General features: G+C 45.5%; 1 protein-coding gene across 1 annotated transcript in view; it reads right to left on the bottom strand.

Moving 5' to 3' along the window:
- LOC123998797 (autism susceptibility gene 2 protein-like) overlaps window positions 1-18,421 on the bottom strand; it is a 505,895-nt gene that overhangs the window by 150,091 nt on the left and 337,383 nt on the right. The window contains 1 exon segment of the mRNA XM_046303945.1: window positions 4,820-4,849. Within this exon segment, the coding sequence (XP_046159901.1) occupies window positions 4,820-4,849 (30 nt within the window).

Genomic DNA, 18,421 nt, shown 5'->3' with positions numbered 1-18,421 from the left:
CAGTGGGGAGGGGGAGACAAAACGTTTTTATGTACAGCGCTGTTCGTTCGTTGAGTGATTGAGAAACGCCTGAGGGCAAACCCTGCAAAACAATAAAAAACAGAAACAGCAAATATATTACCAGCTCAGATCTTTATTTGATGTCAAGGACAAACAGGTCCTCTCCATGGCGGCTCCACTAAAGCACCCACTTACAGCGTCCCCTCGCCTCCAATAAGAGCCAACTATGGAAAATTACACCACTTTTCCGTGCCAGGCCGTTAATAAGACACAAACCGCTTTTAAAATGGCATTTACTGCTTAGTGGCCAAATGCTGATAGACTGATGGTGAATAAATACACACTTAGTGAAGGTGTGGTCTAGGTAAAGAGGCTCTGGGGCATGAGGAATAAAAGACAGTTGAATGATAAGGTATTGTGGATTAGCTTTATATTAGAGGGAGGATGAGAGGACTCGCTGTCTTCATAAAAGGCCTAAGTAGTCTTCAGTCACTCAAGGCTGGGGGCTGAGGCTCTAGTCTAGAAAAGAGGACTTGAACACAACCAGATATCTTGTAAAGAATTTGACTGGTAGTTTATGGTGCAACTTACCAAGAAAATCACTTAAGCACTTAGGTAGTCTGATCTGGAGAGTAGCTGGTGCTCTTGACTATGTTAAAAGTAATTTTCATAGAACAGTCATCAGTAATTTCCATCGTATAACTAATGCTTCGAAAGAGTTTTCAAGAAAAACACATTTTGAGAATAAAAGCTGCATATTTGAATCTTACGCAAGTGTATCCACATGCACAAGGAGAAGCATAAGGAATTTTTCTTAAATAACTGAAAGATGGTCTGGGCACATAAACACGTGCACTTTAGCGTTAAATACTGAGCCCATTTCACATTCACTTTAGCCTCATCAGCCTTTAAACGCTCTCAGATGGTGAAAAACCTGTTGGCGTTAACAACGAGACATTCCCTCTCCCCTCTCTCTCTGCCGCTCCTCTTGTCCTGCCAGTAATCCTGCTCTAAAAATGTGACTCAAGCTGCTCCAAATGACCAGACCATTCCTACCTGTTAGCTAAAAAAAAAACTGATTCTGGATCAGATTCAAGCCTGCCTAACCTGGGGAGAGAGAAAGAGAGCCGGAATACAATTGCTGACTCTTGAGCTTTCAAGAATGGAACCTGGAAGCGGGGCCAAGCACACTTTACAGCCAGGGCTAGGATTGGGAACGTCCACGCCGGCCAAAGCTTTGAGAAGAGTTTGGCTCAGACTCACTGGATGAGCTTTTTTCTCTCTCTTGTATACCGACGCCAATTCATCAACCACCGGGAGTCCCTAGACAGACCCCGGGTGCAGGCCCTGAGCCCAGATGGACCGGCCCACGCTGTCTGATGAAAAGAGGACAGACCGTACCATTCAATAACATGCTGGGTAACAACAAGACGGGCCATCAAACACTATTACAGGGACAAAGAGACAGAACAATGCCATAGATATGTAGTGTACCATCTCGCTCAGTCTAAGACCAGACACAGAGACTTCTTTAACATTCTAACCAATTACAGTAATGATGGTATTGTAACATTGTCTGTTGAAGTGACAGAAGGATGAGAACACCCTGTCCCCCTGTCACCCCGTCTTAACTCTAAAGAAAATAAAGAAGCTAGGTAGGGTTAATAATAGACACAGAGGTGTGTGTGTGTGTGTGTGTGTGTGTGTGTGTGTGTGTGTGTGTGTGTGTGTGTGTGTGTGTGTGTGTGTGTGTGTGTGTGTGTGTGTGTGTGTGTGTGTGTGTGTGTGTGTGTGTGTGTGTGTGTGTGTGTGTGTGTGTGTGTGTGTGTGTGTGTGTGTGTGTGTGTGTGAGTGTGTGTGTGTGAGTGTGTGTGTGAGTGTGTGTGTGTGAGTGTGTGTGTGCCCTGGCTTCTATCTGTCAGCCGACACACCATTATCATGTCAAGTTAGAGGACTCCCATCCAACAGGTCACTTTGTAGAGAGCGCCCAGGAGAAAATCCATGACACAGCATTGACAGTGTTGATAGGGCCGTGCAAATCAAATCACATTTTATTGGTCACATGCACATGGTTATCAGATGTTAATGCGAGTGTAGCGAAATGCTTGTGCTTCTAGTTCTGACAGTGCAGTAATATCTAATAAGGAATCTAACAATTTCCTTTGGGTGGGGGGGGGGCAAGTGTTCCAAATAAAAAAGTGTCTCATTCTTTGTCACTAACAGTGGGAGACACACACGACAGATCCAACTCTAAATGATCCTCCTACCAGAATTTTCCCCGCCCGGTGCCCACAGTCAGAGGCCCCTGCATGCAAGTCAGACTCTGCTCTGTGGGCAGCGGAGGGGCTATTTTCTGAGATTCAAGACCTTATGAAAACAGCTCGTTTGATGTGCAATTCATTTGTTTTACCAAACATGAAAAGATAATCAAATGAAAAGTAATTCATAAAATGTAAAACATCCACCGAGCGGCGAGGGCATTTTCTCATTTTCTCATTGAGCCCTCCCTATCTGTGCACTGGTTGAGCCCTATCTGTGCACTGGTTGAGCCCTATCTGTGCACTGGTTGAGCCCTATCTGTGCACTGGTTGAGCCCTATCTGTGCACTGGTTGAGCCCTATCTGTGCACTGGTTGAGCCCTATCTGTGCACTGGTTGAGCCCTATCTGTGCACTGGTTGAGCCCTATCTGTGCACTGGTTGAGCCCTATCTGTGCAATGGTTGAGCCCTATCTGTGCACTGGTTGAGCCCTATCTGTGCACTGGTTGAGCCCTATCTGTGCACTGGTTGAGCCCTATCTGTGCACTGGTTGAGCCCTTTCTGTGCACTGGCCTGAGTGTTGACTGCCATTTGGAGACAGGATGTGTTAAAAGAACACACACACATACTCATACTCATCCACCACACACACACGCACGCACACACGCACGCACGCACGCACGCGCGCGCGCACACACACACACACACACACACACACACACACACACACACACACACACACACACACACACACACACACACACACACACGCACGCACGCACGCACGCACGCACGCACGCACGCACGCACGCACGCACGCACACATACGACAGAAAGAGGCGAATAGCTTGCTCTTATCAGAGCTCCCGCGGCTCCTGTCATCACAGCAGAGGCCTCTCTATACCAGGCAGAACGTGATTTCTCCTGGGAACACTTTTCCATTTCCTGATTCTGAAGGAAACTAAATAAGCCATGTTGGTCCTCATCTGAATACATTTGACCCGTTAAAACGACTGTACCCCCCCTTCCTCTCCACCTCCGTTTTCTAAAGTAGAACACATCCACAGAAAGCAAATAATCCCAATGGTGGGTGGCTGGAGAGAGAGAGAGATGGATAGTGAGAGAGAGAAAGAGAGAGAGAGAGAGAGAGAGAGAGAGAGAGAGAGAGAGAGAGAGAGAGAGAGAGAGAGAGAGAGAGAGAGAGAGAGAGAGAGAGAGAGAGAGAGAGAGAGAGAGAGAGAGAGAGAGAGAGAGATGAAGCGAGAGAGGCTGATGCCTGGCAGGGACAGATAGTGACTGAGGTGACTACAGGGTAACAGGGTTGACGCTGAGGAGTGTGAGCTTCAATTACTCTGTAACACAGAGGGGACTGGTGGCAGTCAGCGATCAGAGCTACCCTATTTACTAAATCACTCCTCTGTTATTTTAACACACAATTCATCTATGACAGAAAGGTACTGCGTGGTGCTCAACTCTGTTCATCCCCACTGTAATGTGAGCCGGGATGAATGAATAAAATCGCTGGGGGGATTACAGGCTAAGACGCGTTGCTGAAACAAAAGGACTTGCCACGGCGACAGGGGTAATTTGAATCGACCGCACTGAGTAAACAAAAGTGACTAAACAAAACAGCAAACAGCAAATGGTATTCTAAATCATCACGCTGTCGCTGGATTTACAGCTGCAAGTTTACTGTTCCTGGAAAATATGGCTCCTCAGAGGGATATGTGAATACTATGCAGTATCTGCGAATAAGTTCAGACCACCGGCAAATATCCAAGTTTGCAACATATAGACCAACTCAGAGCCACATGGTTTTGGACAAACCAATCCAGTCTCTTTAAGATAAGAGACAGAGATATGATATGAAGATAGGTAAATAATAGTGTTAACAGTGAAACACGGAAGAACTACACTATTTTACGAAGACAGTGAAGCACATTGCAGGACACAATGCTTCTGTGAGGAACAATTACAGAAAATACTGTATGAACCCTAATGGAAAGCCACACAGCCATTACACTTAACTGTAATCTAAAGCCATAACAGTTCAGTTTAGATTGCGTACATCATTTAGTCATATATAATTAATGTGTAGCTAATTAGGGCTTTCCAACGGTTATTAACTAGATGTTTAATTCTAATTAAATGGAAATGCACACTTAAAGAAAGTCTAATATTTGATCCTCGTTGAAACCACATTGATAAAAGATACATGAAAATGATCTGCGTTATCACTCCAGTGTTAAAGCTAAATTGTAATTGTTTCGCCTCTATGGCCTATTTATTGCCTTACCTCCCTAATCTTCTACATTTGCAAACACTGTACATAGATTTTCCTGTTGTGTTATTGACTGTATGTTTGTTTATGTGTAACTCTGTGTTGTTGTTTTTGTTGCATTGCTTTGCTTTATGTGGCCAGGTCGCAGTTGTAAATGAGAACTTGTTCTCAACTGGCCTTCCTGGTTAAATAAAGGTGAAATAAAAAATAAATAAAATAAAGTTGCAAGAAGGAAAAAATGGCTGCGTAGAGAAAGGTAAACACTAAAATGGAGTCTTACCTTGTGTTCCTGGTCGCTCTCGCTGTCACACTGTAAGATAAAAGAGTAACATGGTTAGAATAATTAGGCATCTACCGTGTCTTTAATTATAAAGTCCCTCGCTCTTCTTTTTATTTGATTTCATTCAAATGTGAGTGTACATAATCTAATGTACCTTGTCACACAGCACATCTTATCAGGTCTTTAATGGAGACATCAGTACAGAATATTATTTCCATCATATTCAATGGGCGAATGTCGTTAGGCCAGTCCATTATACTGTTTAGCGGAGACATGGACCAGAATATGAAACAATAGGGCCCACAAAATATCTCATGCAAGCATCTGGTCGTTCTTATTAAGAATCAGAACAAAACATTCTGGAGCTGGAGTCTCAAAGGACAAGGAACTCTGGAATTACAATTTTCTGGGATGTAGGTCTATTTATTCTTATTTTCTATATATAAATGGATGGAAGGATTGAGAAAAAAGAGAAACAGAAAGGTTGGATTTCAGTTTTTCTTCCCCAATTTCAATTTCAAGGTTCACTTAATTCTTTATCAACTAATTAGCGGGATGCTGGGCGGCCGGCGGCCCTCGAAGTTGTGCATATGGCCGAGGAGCGGGGAGGCACTGGAGTCGGTAATGAAGAAGGCACTGGGTGTGTGTGTGTGTGTGTTTGTGTGTTTGTGTGTGAAACGAGGGGGGGAGGGGGGTAGTGTCGATTAAAGCACAGAGAGTTTATCCCTGTGCCAGCACAGTATGGGGTGATTGACTGACAGCACTGGGAGCCAGGCCACGGTGGGGGCCGGGCCCCTGCCTGCCTGCCTAAGCCTGGTGCTTTTTATTTTTTATTTTCTGTTGAGCCGGATCCCTGCTGCCTGCTGAGTTCAAAGGTAGAATGCAAGCTGGGCCTCTGGCTCTGTATTCCCCTGGCTGACTCGACCAGTGGAGAGGGAGAGGGGCCCGCACTGCACTGTGAGCTCAGCAGGAGCAGGGCATCCAATTTTCGGGCCTGTACCACACAGCCCCAGGGGCCAGCCCCCGGCACACTGCCATGACGGTCAGCTCCAGCACCTCATAAATTATGCAGAGGCAATAAACGCACTGAGAAAACACTCTCTCTCTATCACTCCTTCCTTCCCCCTGCGTTAATACACAGTACACAGAGAGCCAAGCCAACAGCCAAATGTAGGCTACATAGCCTGTCAGCTGGAAACATAAACAAGGCTAATGTACGCTATTACATACAACAATGCATGTTCTACAAACCATGCATGCTAACTGTAACTACGTGTATATATTTACTCCAGTAAGTGAATAAAGGGGTCTGTTGGCGCATCTCTCACGGCACGGTACAGAGCAACAGACTCCCACACAGAGTTAATGCAAGAGCAGACAGGATATGATGAGTTGTATTACTGTCTGAACTACTTCCATGTGTTTAAGCCTTCAGACTGTGACGAGAGTAATGTGACCCAGGACTCATTAGTCCCTGCAGTCTCTGTGCAGAGCACACCAAGCAGAGCAGACAGGCAGGCGAGGAGTTCAAATAATGGGGACATTTCTTTTTTCCACTGTGTTGTGATCCATAAAAAACGCCTCCAGGCTTTCTGTCTTTCGTTCTTTCTCTTGTTTCTTTTCTTCCCCCTTCCATTCCTCTGCCTGCCTGTGCAGCCAATTGCTCTGATTGCCGAGATGGAAGCAGGCTGGAATGACTTGGCCTTGCTTGTGGAGCAAATGGAACACGCTAATAGAAGTCATCGTATTACCCGATGCAAAAGTGCCATAGCTCATTACTTTAAGATAAAAGGATATCATTGTAGACGGCGAGCAGAATTGACTTTCTAGCGGCGCGACTTGATGATGATTTAATCAACTGCTCTCTTTCGCTTCTCATCTCTTCGCCTGTCGCTTCTGCAGGTGCCACTACACGAGACTCACACAGCTAGTGGGGGAAGAGAAGAGAAAAATAAATTGCTGTCATTACTTCTTTCCCCGAGAATAGAGGTATGCTAATTTCTCCGCCGTACAAAGGGAGTGGGAGAGAGGAAAAAGAGAAAACGTAATAAAATGGAAATACCTTTATAATGAGCAAAGTAAGAAAGCCTGAGATCAAGACTGACAGGCAAGGGCAGGCAATTTGTACGTCCTTTAAGCACAAGACGCCACGCTCCCTCACACTCACTGCACTACACAGGGAAAAGCAACCAATAATAATAACGCTAAAAAGATAAAAACATCTCTGACATAGGGAGCCGCCAGTCACTGATTAGTGATCATGGTGCGTTAATATGCAGTTATGCAGTGTGACTCGGAGAGAGGAGCACCATCATTGGCAATTCTACTGTGTTCTTTTCCATATACTGAGTCCCATGTTGAAATACAGAGGCACAGTAGAGAGCTAGATAGTATCACTGTGAGCCACAGATTATGACACATCTCAACTACAGTACTGTTATGGTTGCACATTTGAAAGTTGGATGATGACAGACAAGAGAGGTAGACATTTTATTTCATTATTATATGACATTATTCTATATTGAAAAACATATAAACACAACATGTTAAGTGTTGGTCCCATGTTTCATTAGCTGAAATAAAAGATCCCAGAAATGTTCCATACGCACAAAAAGCTTATTTCTCTCAAATGTCGTGCACAAATTTGTTTACATCCCTGTTAGTGAGAATTTCTCCTTTGCCAAGATAATCCATCCACCTGACAGACGTGGCTTATCAAGAAGCTGATTAAACAGCACCTTGTGCTGGGGACAATAAAAGGCCAAGCTAAAATGTGCAGTTTTGTCACACAACACAATGCCACAGATGTTTTGAGGGAGTGTGCAATTGGCATGCTGACTACAGGAATGTCCACCAGCGCTGTTGCCAGAGAATTTAATGTTAATTTCTTTACTATAAGCGGCCTCCAACATCATTTATGGAATTTGACATTTCCTTATATGAACTGTAACCATTGAAATTGTTGCATGTTGTGTTTATATTTTTGTTCAGTATACATTATAATTATTTGAAAGGGTTTTAAATGATGATTGCACATGGAAAAGAGTGGGTATAGTATACTAGCAAAAGCAGTGAAATCTAGTGCAATATAAAAACAGTACTGTAAATAGGAGAAATAACAGCAAAAACTATTTCAGAAGGAAAACAAAACAAACTAGGGCATGAATATGTAAAAAAACAGGAGGGCAGCAGCCCTAGAAAGCAATACTCTAGCCAGGCCCAGTGGTATTCACACAGCCCTAGAAAGCAATACTCTAGCCAGGCCCAGTCGTATTCACACAGCCCTAGAAAGCAATACTCTAGCCAGGCCCAGTGGTATTCACACAGCTCTAGAAAGCAATACTCTAGCCAGGCCCAGTGGTATTCACACAGCCCTAGAAAGCAATACTCTAGCCAGGCCCAGTGGTATTCACACAGCCCTAGAAAGCAATACTCTAGCCAGGCCCAGTGGTATTCACACAGCCCTAGAAAGCAATACTCTAGCCAGGCCCAGTGGTATTCACACAGCCCTAGAAAGCAATACTCTAGCCAGGCCCAGTGGTATTCACACAGCTCTAGAAAGCAATACTCTAGCCAGGCCCAGTGGTATTCACACAGCCCTAGAAAGCAATACTCTAGCCAGGCCCAGTGGTATTCACACAGCCCTAGAAAGCAATACTCTAGCCAGGCCCAGTGGTATTCACACAGCCCTAGAAAGCAATACTCTCCAGCCAGGCCCAGTGGTACTCTAGCCAGGCCCAGTGGTATTCACACAGCCCTAGAAAGCAATACTCTAGCCAGGCCCAGTGGTATTCACACAGCTCTAGAAAGCAATACTCTAGCCAGGCCCAGTGGTATTCACACAGCTCTAGAAAGCAATACTCTAGCCAGGCCCAGTGGTATTCACACAGCCCTAGAAAGCAATACTCTAGCCAGGCCCAGTGGTATTCACACAGCCCTAGAAAGCAATACTCTAGCCAGGCCCAGTGGTATTCACACAGCCCTAGAAAGCAATACTCTAGCCAGGCCCAGTGGTATTCACACAGCCCTAGAAAGCAATACTCTAGCCAGGCCCAGTGGTATTCACACAGCTCTAGAAAGCAATACTCTAGCCAGGCCCAGTGGTATTCACACAGCTCTAGAAAGCAATACTCTAGCCAGGCCCAGTGGTATTCACACAGCTCTAGAAAGCAATACTCTAGCCAGGCCCAGTGGTATTCACACAGCCCTAGAAAGCAGCCAGGCCCAGTGGTATTCACACAGCCCTAGAATTCTAGAAAGCAATACTCTAGCCAGGCCCAGTGGTATTCACACAGCCCTAGAAAGCAATACTCTAGCCAGGCCCAGTGGTATTCACACAGCTCCTAGAAAGCAATCTAGAAAGCAATACTCTAGCCAGGCCCAGTGGTATTCACACAGCTCTAGAAAGCAATACTCTAGCCAGGCCCAGTGGTATTCACACAGCTCTAGAAAGCAATACTCTAGCCAGGCCCAGTGGTATTCACACAGCTCTAGAAAGCAATACTCTAGCCAGGCCCAGTGGTATTCACACAGCTCTAGAAAGCAATACTCTAGCCAGGCCCAGTGGTATTCACACAGCCCTAGAAAGCAATACTCTAGCCAGGCCCAGTGGTATTCACACAGCTCTAGAAAGCAATACTCTAGCCAGGCCCAGTGGTATTCACACAGCTCTAGAAAGCAATACTCTAGCCAGGCCCAGTGGTATTCACACAGCTCTAGAAAGCAATATTCTAGCCAGGCCCAGTGGTATTCACACAGCTCTAGAAAGCAATACTCTAGCCAGGCCCAGTGGTATTCACACAGCCCAGTGGTATTCTAGAAAGCAATACTCTAGCCAGGCCCAGTGGTATTCACACAGCTCTAGAAAGAAAGCAATACTCTAGCCAGGCCCAGTGGTATTCACACAGCCCTAGAAAGCAATACTCTAGCCAGGCCCAGTGGTATTCACACAGCTCTAGAAAGCAATACTCTAGCCAGGCCCAGTGGTATTCACACAGCCCTAGAAAGCAATACTCTAGCCAGGCCCAGTGGTATTCACACAGCTCTAGAAAGCACACAGCTCTAGAAAGCAATACTCTAGCCAGGCCCAGTGGTATTCACACAGCTCTAGCAATACAGGCCCAGTGGTATTCACACAGCTCTAGAAAGCAATACTCTAGCCAGGCCCAGTGGTATTCACACAGCTCTAGAAAGCAATACTCTAGCCAGGCCCAGTGGTATTCACACAACCCTAGAAAGCAATACTCTAGCCAGGCCCAGTGGTATTCACACAACCCTAGAAAGCAATACTCTAGCCAGGCCCAGTGGTATTCACACAGCCCTAGAAAGCAATACTCTAGCCAGGCCCAGTGGTATTCACACAGCCCTAGAAAGCAATACTCTAGCCAGGCCCAGTGGTATTCACACAGCTCTAGAAAGCAAGCCAGGCCCAGTACTCTAGCCAGGCCCAGTGGTATTCACACAGCCCTAGAAAGCAATACTCTAGCCAGGCCCAGTGGTATTCACATAGCTCTAGAAAGCAATACTCTAGCCAGGCCCAGTGGTATTCACACAACCCTAGAAAGCAATACTCTAGCCAGGCCCAGTGGTATTCACACAGCCCTAGAAAGCAATACTCTAGCCAGGCCCAGTGGTATTCACACAGCTCTAGAAAGCAATACTCTAGCCAGGCCCAGTGGTATTCACACAGCTCTAGAAAGCAATACTCTAGCCAGGCCCAGTGGTATTCACACAGCTCTAGAAAGCAATACTCTAGCCAGGCCCAGTGGTATTCACACAGCCCTAGAAAGCAATACTCTAGCCAGGCCCAGTGGTATTCACACAGCTCTAGAAAGCAATACTCTAGCCAGGCCCAGTGGTATTCACACAACCCTAGAAAGCAATACTCTAGCCAGGCCCAGTGGTATTCACACAACCCTAGAAAGCAATACTCTAGCCAGGCCCAGTGGTATTCACACAGCCCTAGAAAGCAATACTCTAGCCAGGCCCAGTGGTATTCACACAGCCCTAGAAAGCAATACTCTAGCCAGGCCCAGTGGTATTCACACAGCTCTAGAAAGCAATACTCTAGCCAGGCCCAGTGGTATTCACACAGCCCTAGAAAGCAATACTCTAGCCAGGCCCAGTGGTATTCACACAGCCCTAGCATTATACTGTATAACCCAGTCCCCAGACCTCAGTGTATAGGTTAAGTAACAGAGGATTGTGAAACATTACCCTCAGTGCTAAGAGCTGTTGATGTTGCCCTGTATCCGGTGAACCTCTGATTACCCCGACTGCCCCTCCATGACCCCTTCTCCCACCACCTCCACCCCTCCATTTGGCTGAGTGCACTTACACATTCCCTACAATGTGTCCAAGCATCAAGGCTGTTGTTTATATCGGACTCAGAGTAGGAGAAAATTATTCTGCGTCTGTAAGCCTCTGTAGACTCCAGCTGAGAGTAATATCAGCCCAATAGACATAGGAGACAGAGAACAGACAGGGAACATGAGGAGAGATGTCCTGAATTGTCAATGATTCAGCTAGCTCTGCTCTGCTCTCCTCTCATAAGCAACAGCAGTGTCTGTCTGTGTCTAGCTCTGCCAAACTCCCCAACAGAAACAACTATTGTCATAAGGAGTCTTGCCCACCACATCAAACAGAGATGCGTGAGAGAGATGCACGCCATGGTGTGTACTGTATCTACTCAGATACAAAACGTTTAGGCATAGAATCTGAAATCATGGAATCTGTGGTTCCAAATGCACTGTTTATCAAATGCTAACAGATGCTACGTCAATCAAATAAATATCATTCCTCAACAACCATTCAGAGAGGCATGCTGAAGGGGGTTTATTCTAATTTCACGTCTCTAACATCAGCACAAGCCTCTGATCTAATATTCTCTCAAATGTCAACTTCTTCAACATGGATGGGCATTGTGCCATGCCATCCCTAGTCTGGTATTAGCCCGAGGTGCCGCTGGTCACTGTCCATGACCCTAGAATTTATGACAGTACCGTTGATATCTGCTTCATTTAAAGGGCCAGTGGAGCTGAGGACTGGGGATGGTTATCGTCCTGGGCCACATTTCCTGCAGAATCACTGAAGGGGTTAAAGCTGAGGGACTTCCTGGTTAACTAAAGGATGAATAGAAAGGCCTGTCTGTCTGCCTGCCCGCCTGGAAGCTCGTGGGACAGCAGCATGAAGGATGGCAGGCGGACAGTACAGTACATCACTGGGGCAGAGCTCCCTGCCATCAAGGACCCTAAACACCCAAGCCATAGACGTTTTCTCTGCTGCCGCACGGCAAGAGGTGCCGGTGCATCAGGTCTGACACCAACAGGCTCTTGAACAGCTTCTATCCCCAAGCAATACGACAGATATATAGCTAACAAAATAGCTACACGGACCGAGTTTACCTTGCATCTTATTGACCTTTTATTTCAGGATTTTGTCTCTATGCACACTCACAGGGCCCTACACACTCACAGTGCCCTAAACACTCACAGGACCCTACACACTCACAGGGCCCTACACACTCACAGGGCCCTACACACTCACAGTGCCCTAAACACTCACAGTGCCCTACACACTCACAGGGCCCTACACACTCACAGGGCCCTACACACTCACAGTGCCCTAAACACTCACAGGGCCCTACACACTCATAGGGCCCTACACACTCACAGGGCCCTACACACTCACAGGGCCCTACACACTCACAGTGCCCTAAACACTCACAGGGCCCTCACAGGGCCCTACACACTGCCCTAAACACTCACAGGGCCCTACACACTCATGCCCTAAACACTCACAGGGCCCTACACACTCACAGGGCCCTACACACTCACAGGGCCCTACACACTCACAGGGCCCTACACACTCACAGGGCCCTACACATTCACACACACTGTCACTCCAACACACACACAAACACTCACTCCATAATTTGCTCACTCACACAATATGAACATACATTTATAGACTCTACATACACATACACCCACTCACATACAAGCTGCTGGTACTCTTATATCCTGTTGCCTAGTCACCTTACCCCTATACATATCTACCTCCATCACTCCAGTATCCCTGCAAAAAAATATGGTATTGGAACTGACTTTTATGTATTTCCTGTATACAGTATGCTTACTTACTTACTTTGTGTATTTCATATTTCTTATTTCTCGTTTGTTTTTTTCTAGTATTATATTGTTCATGATTATTGCATTGTTTGGTTTTGAGTTTGCAAGAAAGGCATTTCACTGTACTTGTGCATGTGACATTAAAACTTGAAACGTGAAAAGCCATTGCCAGAGTCATCTCAGACGGTGCCACTTTGATGTGCCGCTGTCAAGGGCTCCTCTTCCTTTTTGGTCCCTCCCAGAGTAAAGCTGCACGTCCTGATGGTTTTCTGATGCAAACAGTCGCATGGCAAAATGGTTTTTTCCCCTCCCGCTGCCTGCTCTTCCATCTGCTGCTGGGGCCCGGGCGCCGCCGACCGCCTGCCTGTCACAGTGTGCATGGAAATTAGCTAGGGAGGAGGCGCTCGCTTGTGCTAATTACATTTTAATCATTGGAAATGTGTTGGCAAATCAAGGCTTGATTGCCATCTTCGAGCCCCGCGCTCCTCCCTGCAGAGCAGAGCGGAAGGGAAGCCTGCCTGCCATGGAGGCGTCTGAGTCCGGGCCTGCGCCCCCCCGCCCCTCCCTCCCCTTAACTCCCTGCCTCCTCACGCCTCCCTCCCACAATATGGCGGTGTGCCGAGCCTACCACTGAGCTGGGCACTGGCGTGTTATTCACAGGGAATAGAGGTGATGGTGGTGAAGATGGCAGGGATCCGTGCCATGCTCATTCTCACATCCCCATGCCCACGCAGGGCACAGTCTGCCAGCCTGCCAGTCTGTCCCTGTCCCAGTACCACCACTGTGAGCTGAGGAACAGAAAATGGCAAATCCACCCTGGTAGTAGGGGGAGACTGATGAGCTCAGGGTTTACAACACATGGATCACAGTCAGGACTGAGGACTGGAGCAGACTGGGCCAACAGGACAGACTTACAAATTAGTTTCTATCAAAATAAAATTGAGAGAGTGGATTGCTAATTCAAATGTCTAACTATTATGATAATACCTTCACTTCCGACAGAGAGAAAGAGTGAGGAAATAAGGGAGAGAGAGGAAAGAAGAGAAAGAGAGTTTTTCTCATTGTCGACAACAGGAGACTGGGCCATCCGTCTTGGAGATAGGAAACAGATATACTGTCCAGTCAGACAGGCTTCTCCAGACAGACACACCAAAGGCCTGTGCAAATCAAATCAAACGTCCACTTCCTCCAGGTACCCTGGCCATTAGGCTACCATAGATCTCAATGACAAAGCCCAACTGTAACTTTAGCTTCTAACTCAGAGGAATATTGGGTGTGAACTGAACGGCACAATATAACGGTAAACATTACTTATGCTAATAACTCTTCATCTAAATCAGGCTAATTTGTTTCACATACTTACATTAACAGCTAAATAATACCAACTGCACTAGCGAATCACGCTAAAGGGATCAAGGTGGAATGCATTTAAAATAAACCCAGACCTCAGGTAATTTTATCACCATGTTCCTAATTCCAGAAAAAACATTGAAAAACCTTGCATTTCCCCGACAATATATTCTTAAAAAGACAGTTTTACAAAAACACTGTGTTCCCAAATGGAAGGAAATTCAACATGACATGTCTGCCTAGGGTGGGTCATTAAAATAAAGCCAAGGTCTGTAGCGATGGCATCTAACAGCTAATTTCCCCAGCATCTGCTTGATGTCTAGCTGTCATATAAAGTATGGAGAAAAAATGACAACCACCCCTACTAGCTGGAGTGCTTCAGACAGTCTGCATCACAGCCACAGTGACATAAGGCTAACGTCTCCTCCACTGGCCAAGTGTGTCCCTCCCGTCAGAGGGAGAGAACAGAGAGGGAGGAGCTGTCTGCTGTCTGGCCCAATATAACCAGGCCAGATCGCCTGTCCGCCCACCCGTCCACCCCTATCCAATTGCAGCAAGCCAACATCTGAAAGCAATTTTCTTTCAAATGTACAACTTTATCCAGACAACATTCGTTTTGACTGCAAACTGAATGCATTGGAATAGAGGAGGGATGGAGAGAGGGTGGAAAAAATCACCCTCTATAAAATAATAAGAGCTTTATAGTCTATGACCTCTGGTTTCAATACCCGAGAGTGCAATATTAGACGCATTCCTTTAAAGTTGTTTTCCTCTGGAATCTGCCCAGGCTTATTGAAAGATCATTCGAGAGAGAACTTTCTTGAATGAGGTTATTTTTTTATTATTATGTCTATATTGGTTCATCTCTTATGGTTTACATTAGAACAACACCAATAATGGCAAATTAGAGAGCAGGATCTGTGTGTGTAAAGGGATTCCATTTGGAGGTGTTAGCTCAGAAGTGTAAAAGATGAATGCTTGAAAGGCAGGCACCTCTTTGCAAAGGGGAATCATACACACACACACCATACACAGACATATTTCGCCTGGGGTAAAAAGATGGGCTGCAGGGGTAGAGAAGGTGTAGATGTGTGTCTGCGGGTGCACGTGTGTGTGTTGGTATCTGCGTGCATGTCGGGAGGAGGTGGTGTCATTCTTTAAAATAACTTGTCAGTTAAGCTGCTCTCCGCAGCAGATGTGCCGACAGAGCCCTGAAGTGGTGCTTGGCACAGACAGATGGTGCCGCAGGGCACAGCACTCAGCTGATCTACAGGGGTGGGCCCAGCCTGCCAGCCCCCGCCCGCCCACCCTACCAGGGACTGGGAGGGGGAGGAGGGCACTCCGCTTCTCTATCAGCAGGCCACAAATCCATCTGTTACACACAAACTCCAAGTTCAACATCTCAGAGTGAAGAGGCATCTCAACATGGTTCTCTCAGTCACGGTGTGGGGCAGGGTGGTGCGGTGAGGTGTGTAGGGGGTGCCTCAAGGTGGGAAGCATTTACTGAAGGTTAAAGGATTTATATAGAAACACACACACACACACAGACACACACTCAGACACACACGCACAAACACACACACACGCACAAACACACACACACACGCACAAACACAAACACACACACAAACACACATACACACACACACGCACACACACAGCATCACACCTGCACCCCGTTTTCCTGTCTTGTCCAATGTAACCTAGTTGGGGACTTGGGGCGCCAAGCAGATGCTGGCTTAATCAAAGCTGAATGGAAGGATTTTGAGACAATTACATACATCAAATTGTATTGTTTGCTCCATTTTAGCAAGTCCCCTGAGACAGGTCCACTTGGTGTGAATTTTAATTAGTGCACACATGGCATACATTAATTAGCATTGATGTCAGTTGGCATCTTTACTGCAGCAATCTATTCTAACACACAGACAGAGGTCACATGCATACTGTGATTATGTCAATATCAGCCTAATTTGCTGCATGTGTTCAGGTTCATGTATAATGACTTCAACTTATAATAGAATGCATCTGACTAAATTTGACTAGAAGGATATGCTAATTTAAAAAAAGGTATAGTTAAACATTTAAAAATGTACAATTCAGTTAATCGGAAGTCTTTGGTTTGAAGTCATTGGCAAATTATATTTGATCCTGTTACTGCACGCAAACCCGACCTCTTAAAGATAGCAGCTGGTATTATTACTGAACCTGTGGCTCACATTTTTAACTTGAGTCTCTTGACCAATTCCATTCCCAGCATTTGGAAATCAGCTTATGTCCTCCCACTACTAAAGGGTGAAGATCCCTCAGATGCTAATAACTATTGTCCTATCTCTAAACTCCCTGTCCTGGCCAAAGTCTATGAATCCATAGTGAACTCACATTCTTAATTGAAAAGAACATACTGAGCAGGGTTCGGTCTGGCTTTAGATCGGGAGCACAGCACCACAACTGCAGCTATGGCCGTGGCAAACAACATCATTAATGCACTTGATAGAAAGCAACATTGTTCTGCTCTGTTTGTAGATTCATCAAAGGCCTTTGATTCCGTTGACCATGAATTGTTGCTAGCTAGACTCTAACATTGTGTCACGTTCTGACCATCGTTCTTGTGTGTTTTCCTTGTTTTAGTGTTGGTCAGGATGTGAGCTGGGTGGGCATTCTATGTTGTGTGTCTGGTTTGTCTATTTCTATGTTTGGCCTGATATGGTTCTTAATCAGAGGCAGGTGTTAGTCATTGTCTCTGATTGGGAACCATATTTAGGTAGCCTGTTTTGTGTTGGGTTTTGTGGGTGATTGTTCCTGTCTTTGTGTTTGTGGCACCAGATAGGACTGTTGAGGTTTTTTCACATTTCTTGTTTTGTAGATTGTTGTATTTTCATCTTTATTAAAGATGTACAAAACTAACCACGCTGCATTTTGGTCCGCCTCTCTTTCACCAGAAGAAAACCGTTACACATTGGTCTCAGTGAAGGGGCAAGAAATTGGTTAAGGAACTATTTTTTCTGACAGAACAATGTGCATATACTGACAATCACAAGTCTAGCTTTCTTGAGATTAATAGAGGTGTGCCCCAGGGTTCCATTTAAGCTCCTGTGTTGTTCTCAATTTATTTTTTTATGATTTGGGAAATGGGATGCAACCAGCAAGGTTACATCTATATGCAGATGATACAGTCATATACTCATGTGCTCCTTCTCTGGTTCAGGCTGTTGAAGAGCTCCAAACTGCTTTTCAGTCACTGCAGGCCTCCCTTTATGGTCTCAAACAGGCCTTGAATGTACAAAAAACTAAACTAAAGACCTTTACCAGAGCTAGAACTCTGCCAGAGAAGTTTAGCATGGTCACATCTGGTGGCTTATCCATTAAAAGGTGTCATCCTATAAATACATAGGTGTTTGGTTGGATGACAAGTTGTCCTTTAAAGTTCATATGGAAAATCTTGTGAAGAAGCTTAAATTGAAATTGGGTTTTTGTTTTCGTAATAAGGCTTGCTTCTCGCTAGAAAGAAGCTTGTTCAGGCCACTTTTCTCTCTGTAATTGATTATGGTGACTTGGTGACTATGCATGCAGCCTCCTCAGTCTTACAGAGACTGGATTCTGTTTCTCATGCATCCTTGCCCTTTATTACAAATGCTAAGTCACTCACCCACCATTGCACCTTGTACCAAATGGTAGGTTGGATGTCAACTTATATGTGCAGAAAGCCACATTTGTATGTGTTCATCTACAAAGGCCTTTTGGGTAAACTCCCTTTTTATCTCTATAGTCTGGTCTCCTACACCACCAGCAGTTACCATACCCGGTCTGCTAGGTGGTTGCTACTTAAAGTCCCCAGGACATGTACAGTATTAGACAAGACTGCCTTCTCTTCTTGTGCACCAGAGGAATAATCCACTGAATGAATTTAACATTTTGATGGGAGACTTTTTGATGTAAATTCTTTCTTTTAGGCTGGATCGTGTTGTTGTATTGTTGTATGTTTTAATTCTGTAATGTATTGATTGTTGCTGCGTTCTTGGCCAGGTCTCCCGTGAAAAAGAGACTCTTGGTCTCAATGGACTTTTCCTGGTTAAATATGTATTTTGAAATGAAACATAAAATGCTGTGAAAAGCGGTTGCT

The sequence above is a fragment of the Oncorhynchus gorbuscha genome, linkage group LG16 (genome assembly GCF_021184085.1).
Source record: "Oncorhynchus gorbuscha isolate QuinsamMale2020 ecotype Even-year linkage group LG16, OgorEven_v1.0, whole genome shotgun sequence".
NCBI lineage: Eukaryota > Metazoa > Chordata > Actinopteri > Salmoniformes > Salmonidae > Oncorhynchus > Oncorhynchus gorbuscha.
Note: the sequence above shows the minus strand (reverse complement) of the source record. Positions and strands in the feature narration are given on the sequence as shown.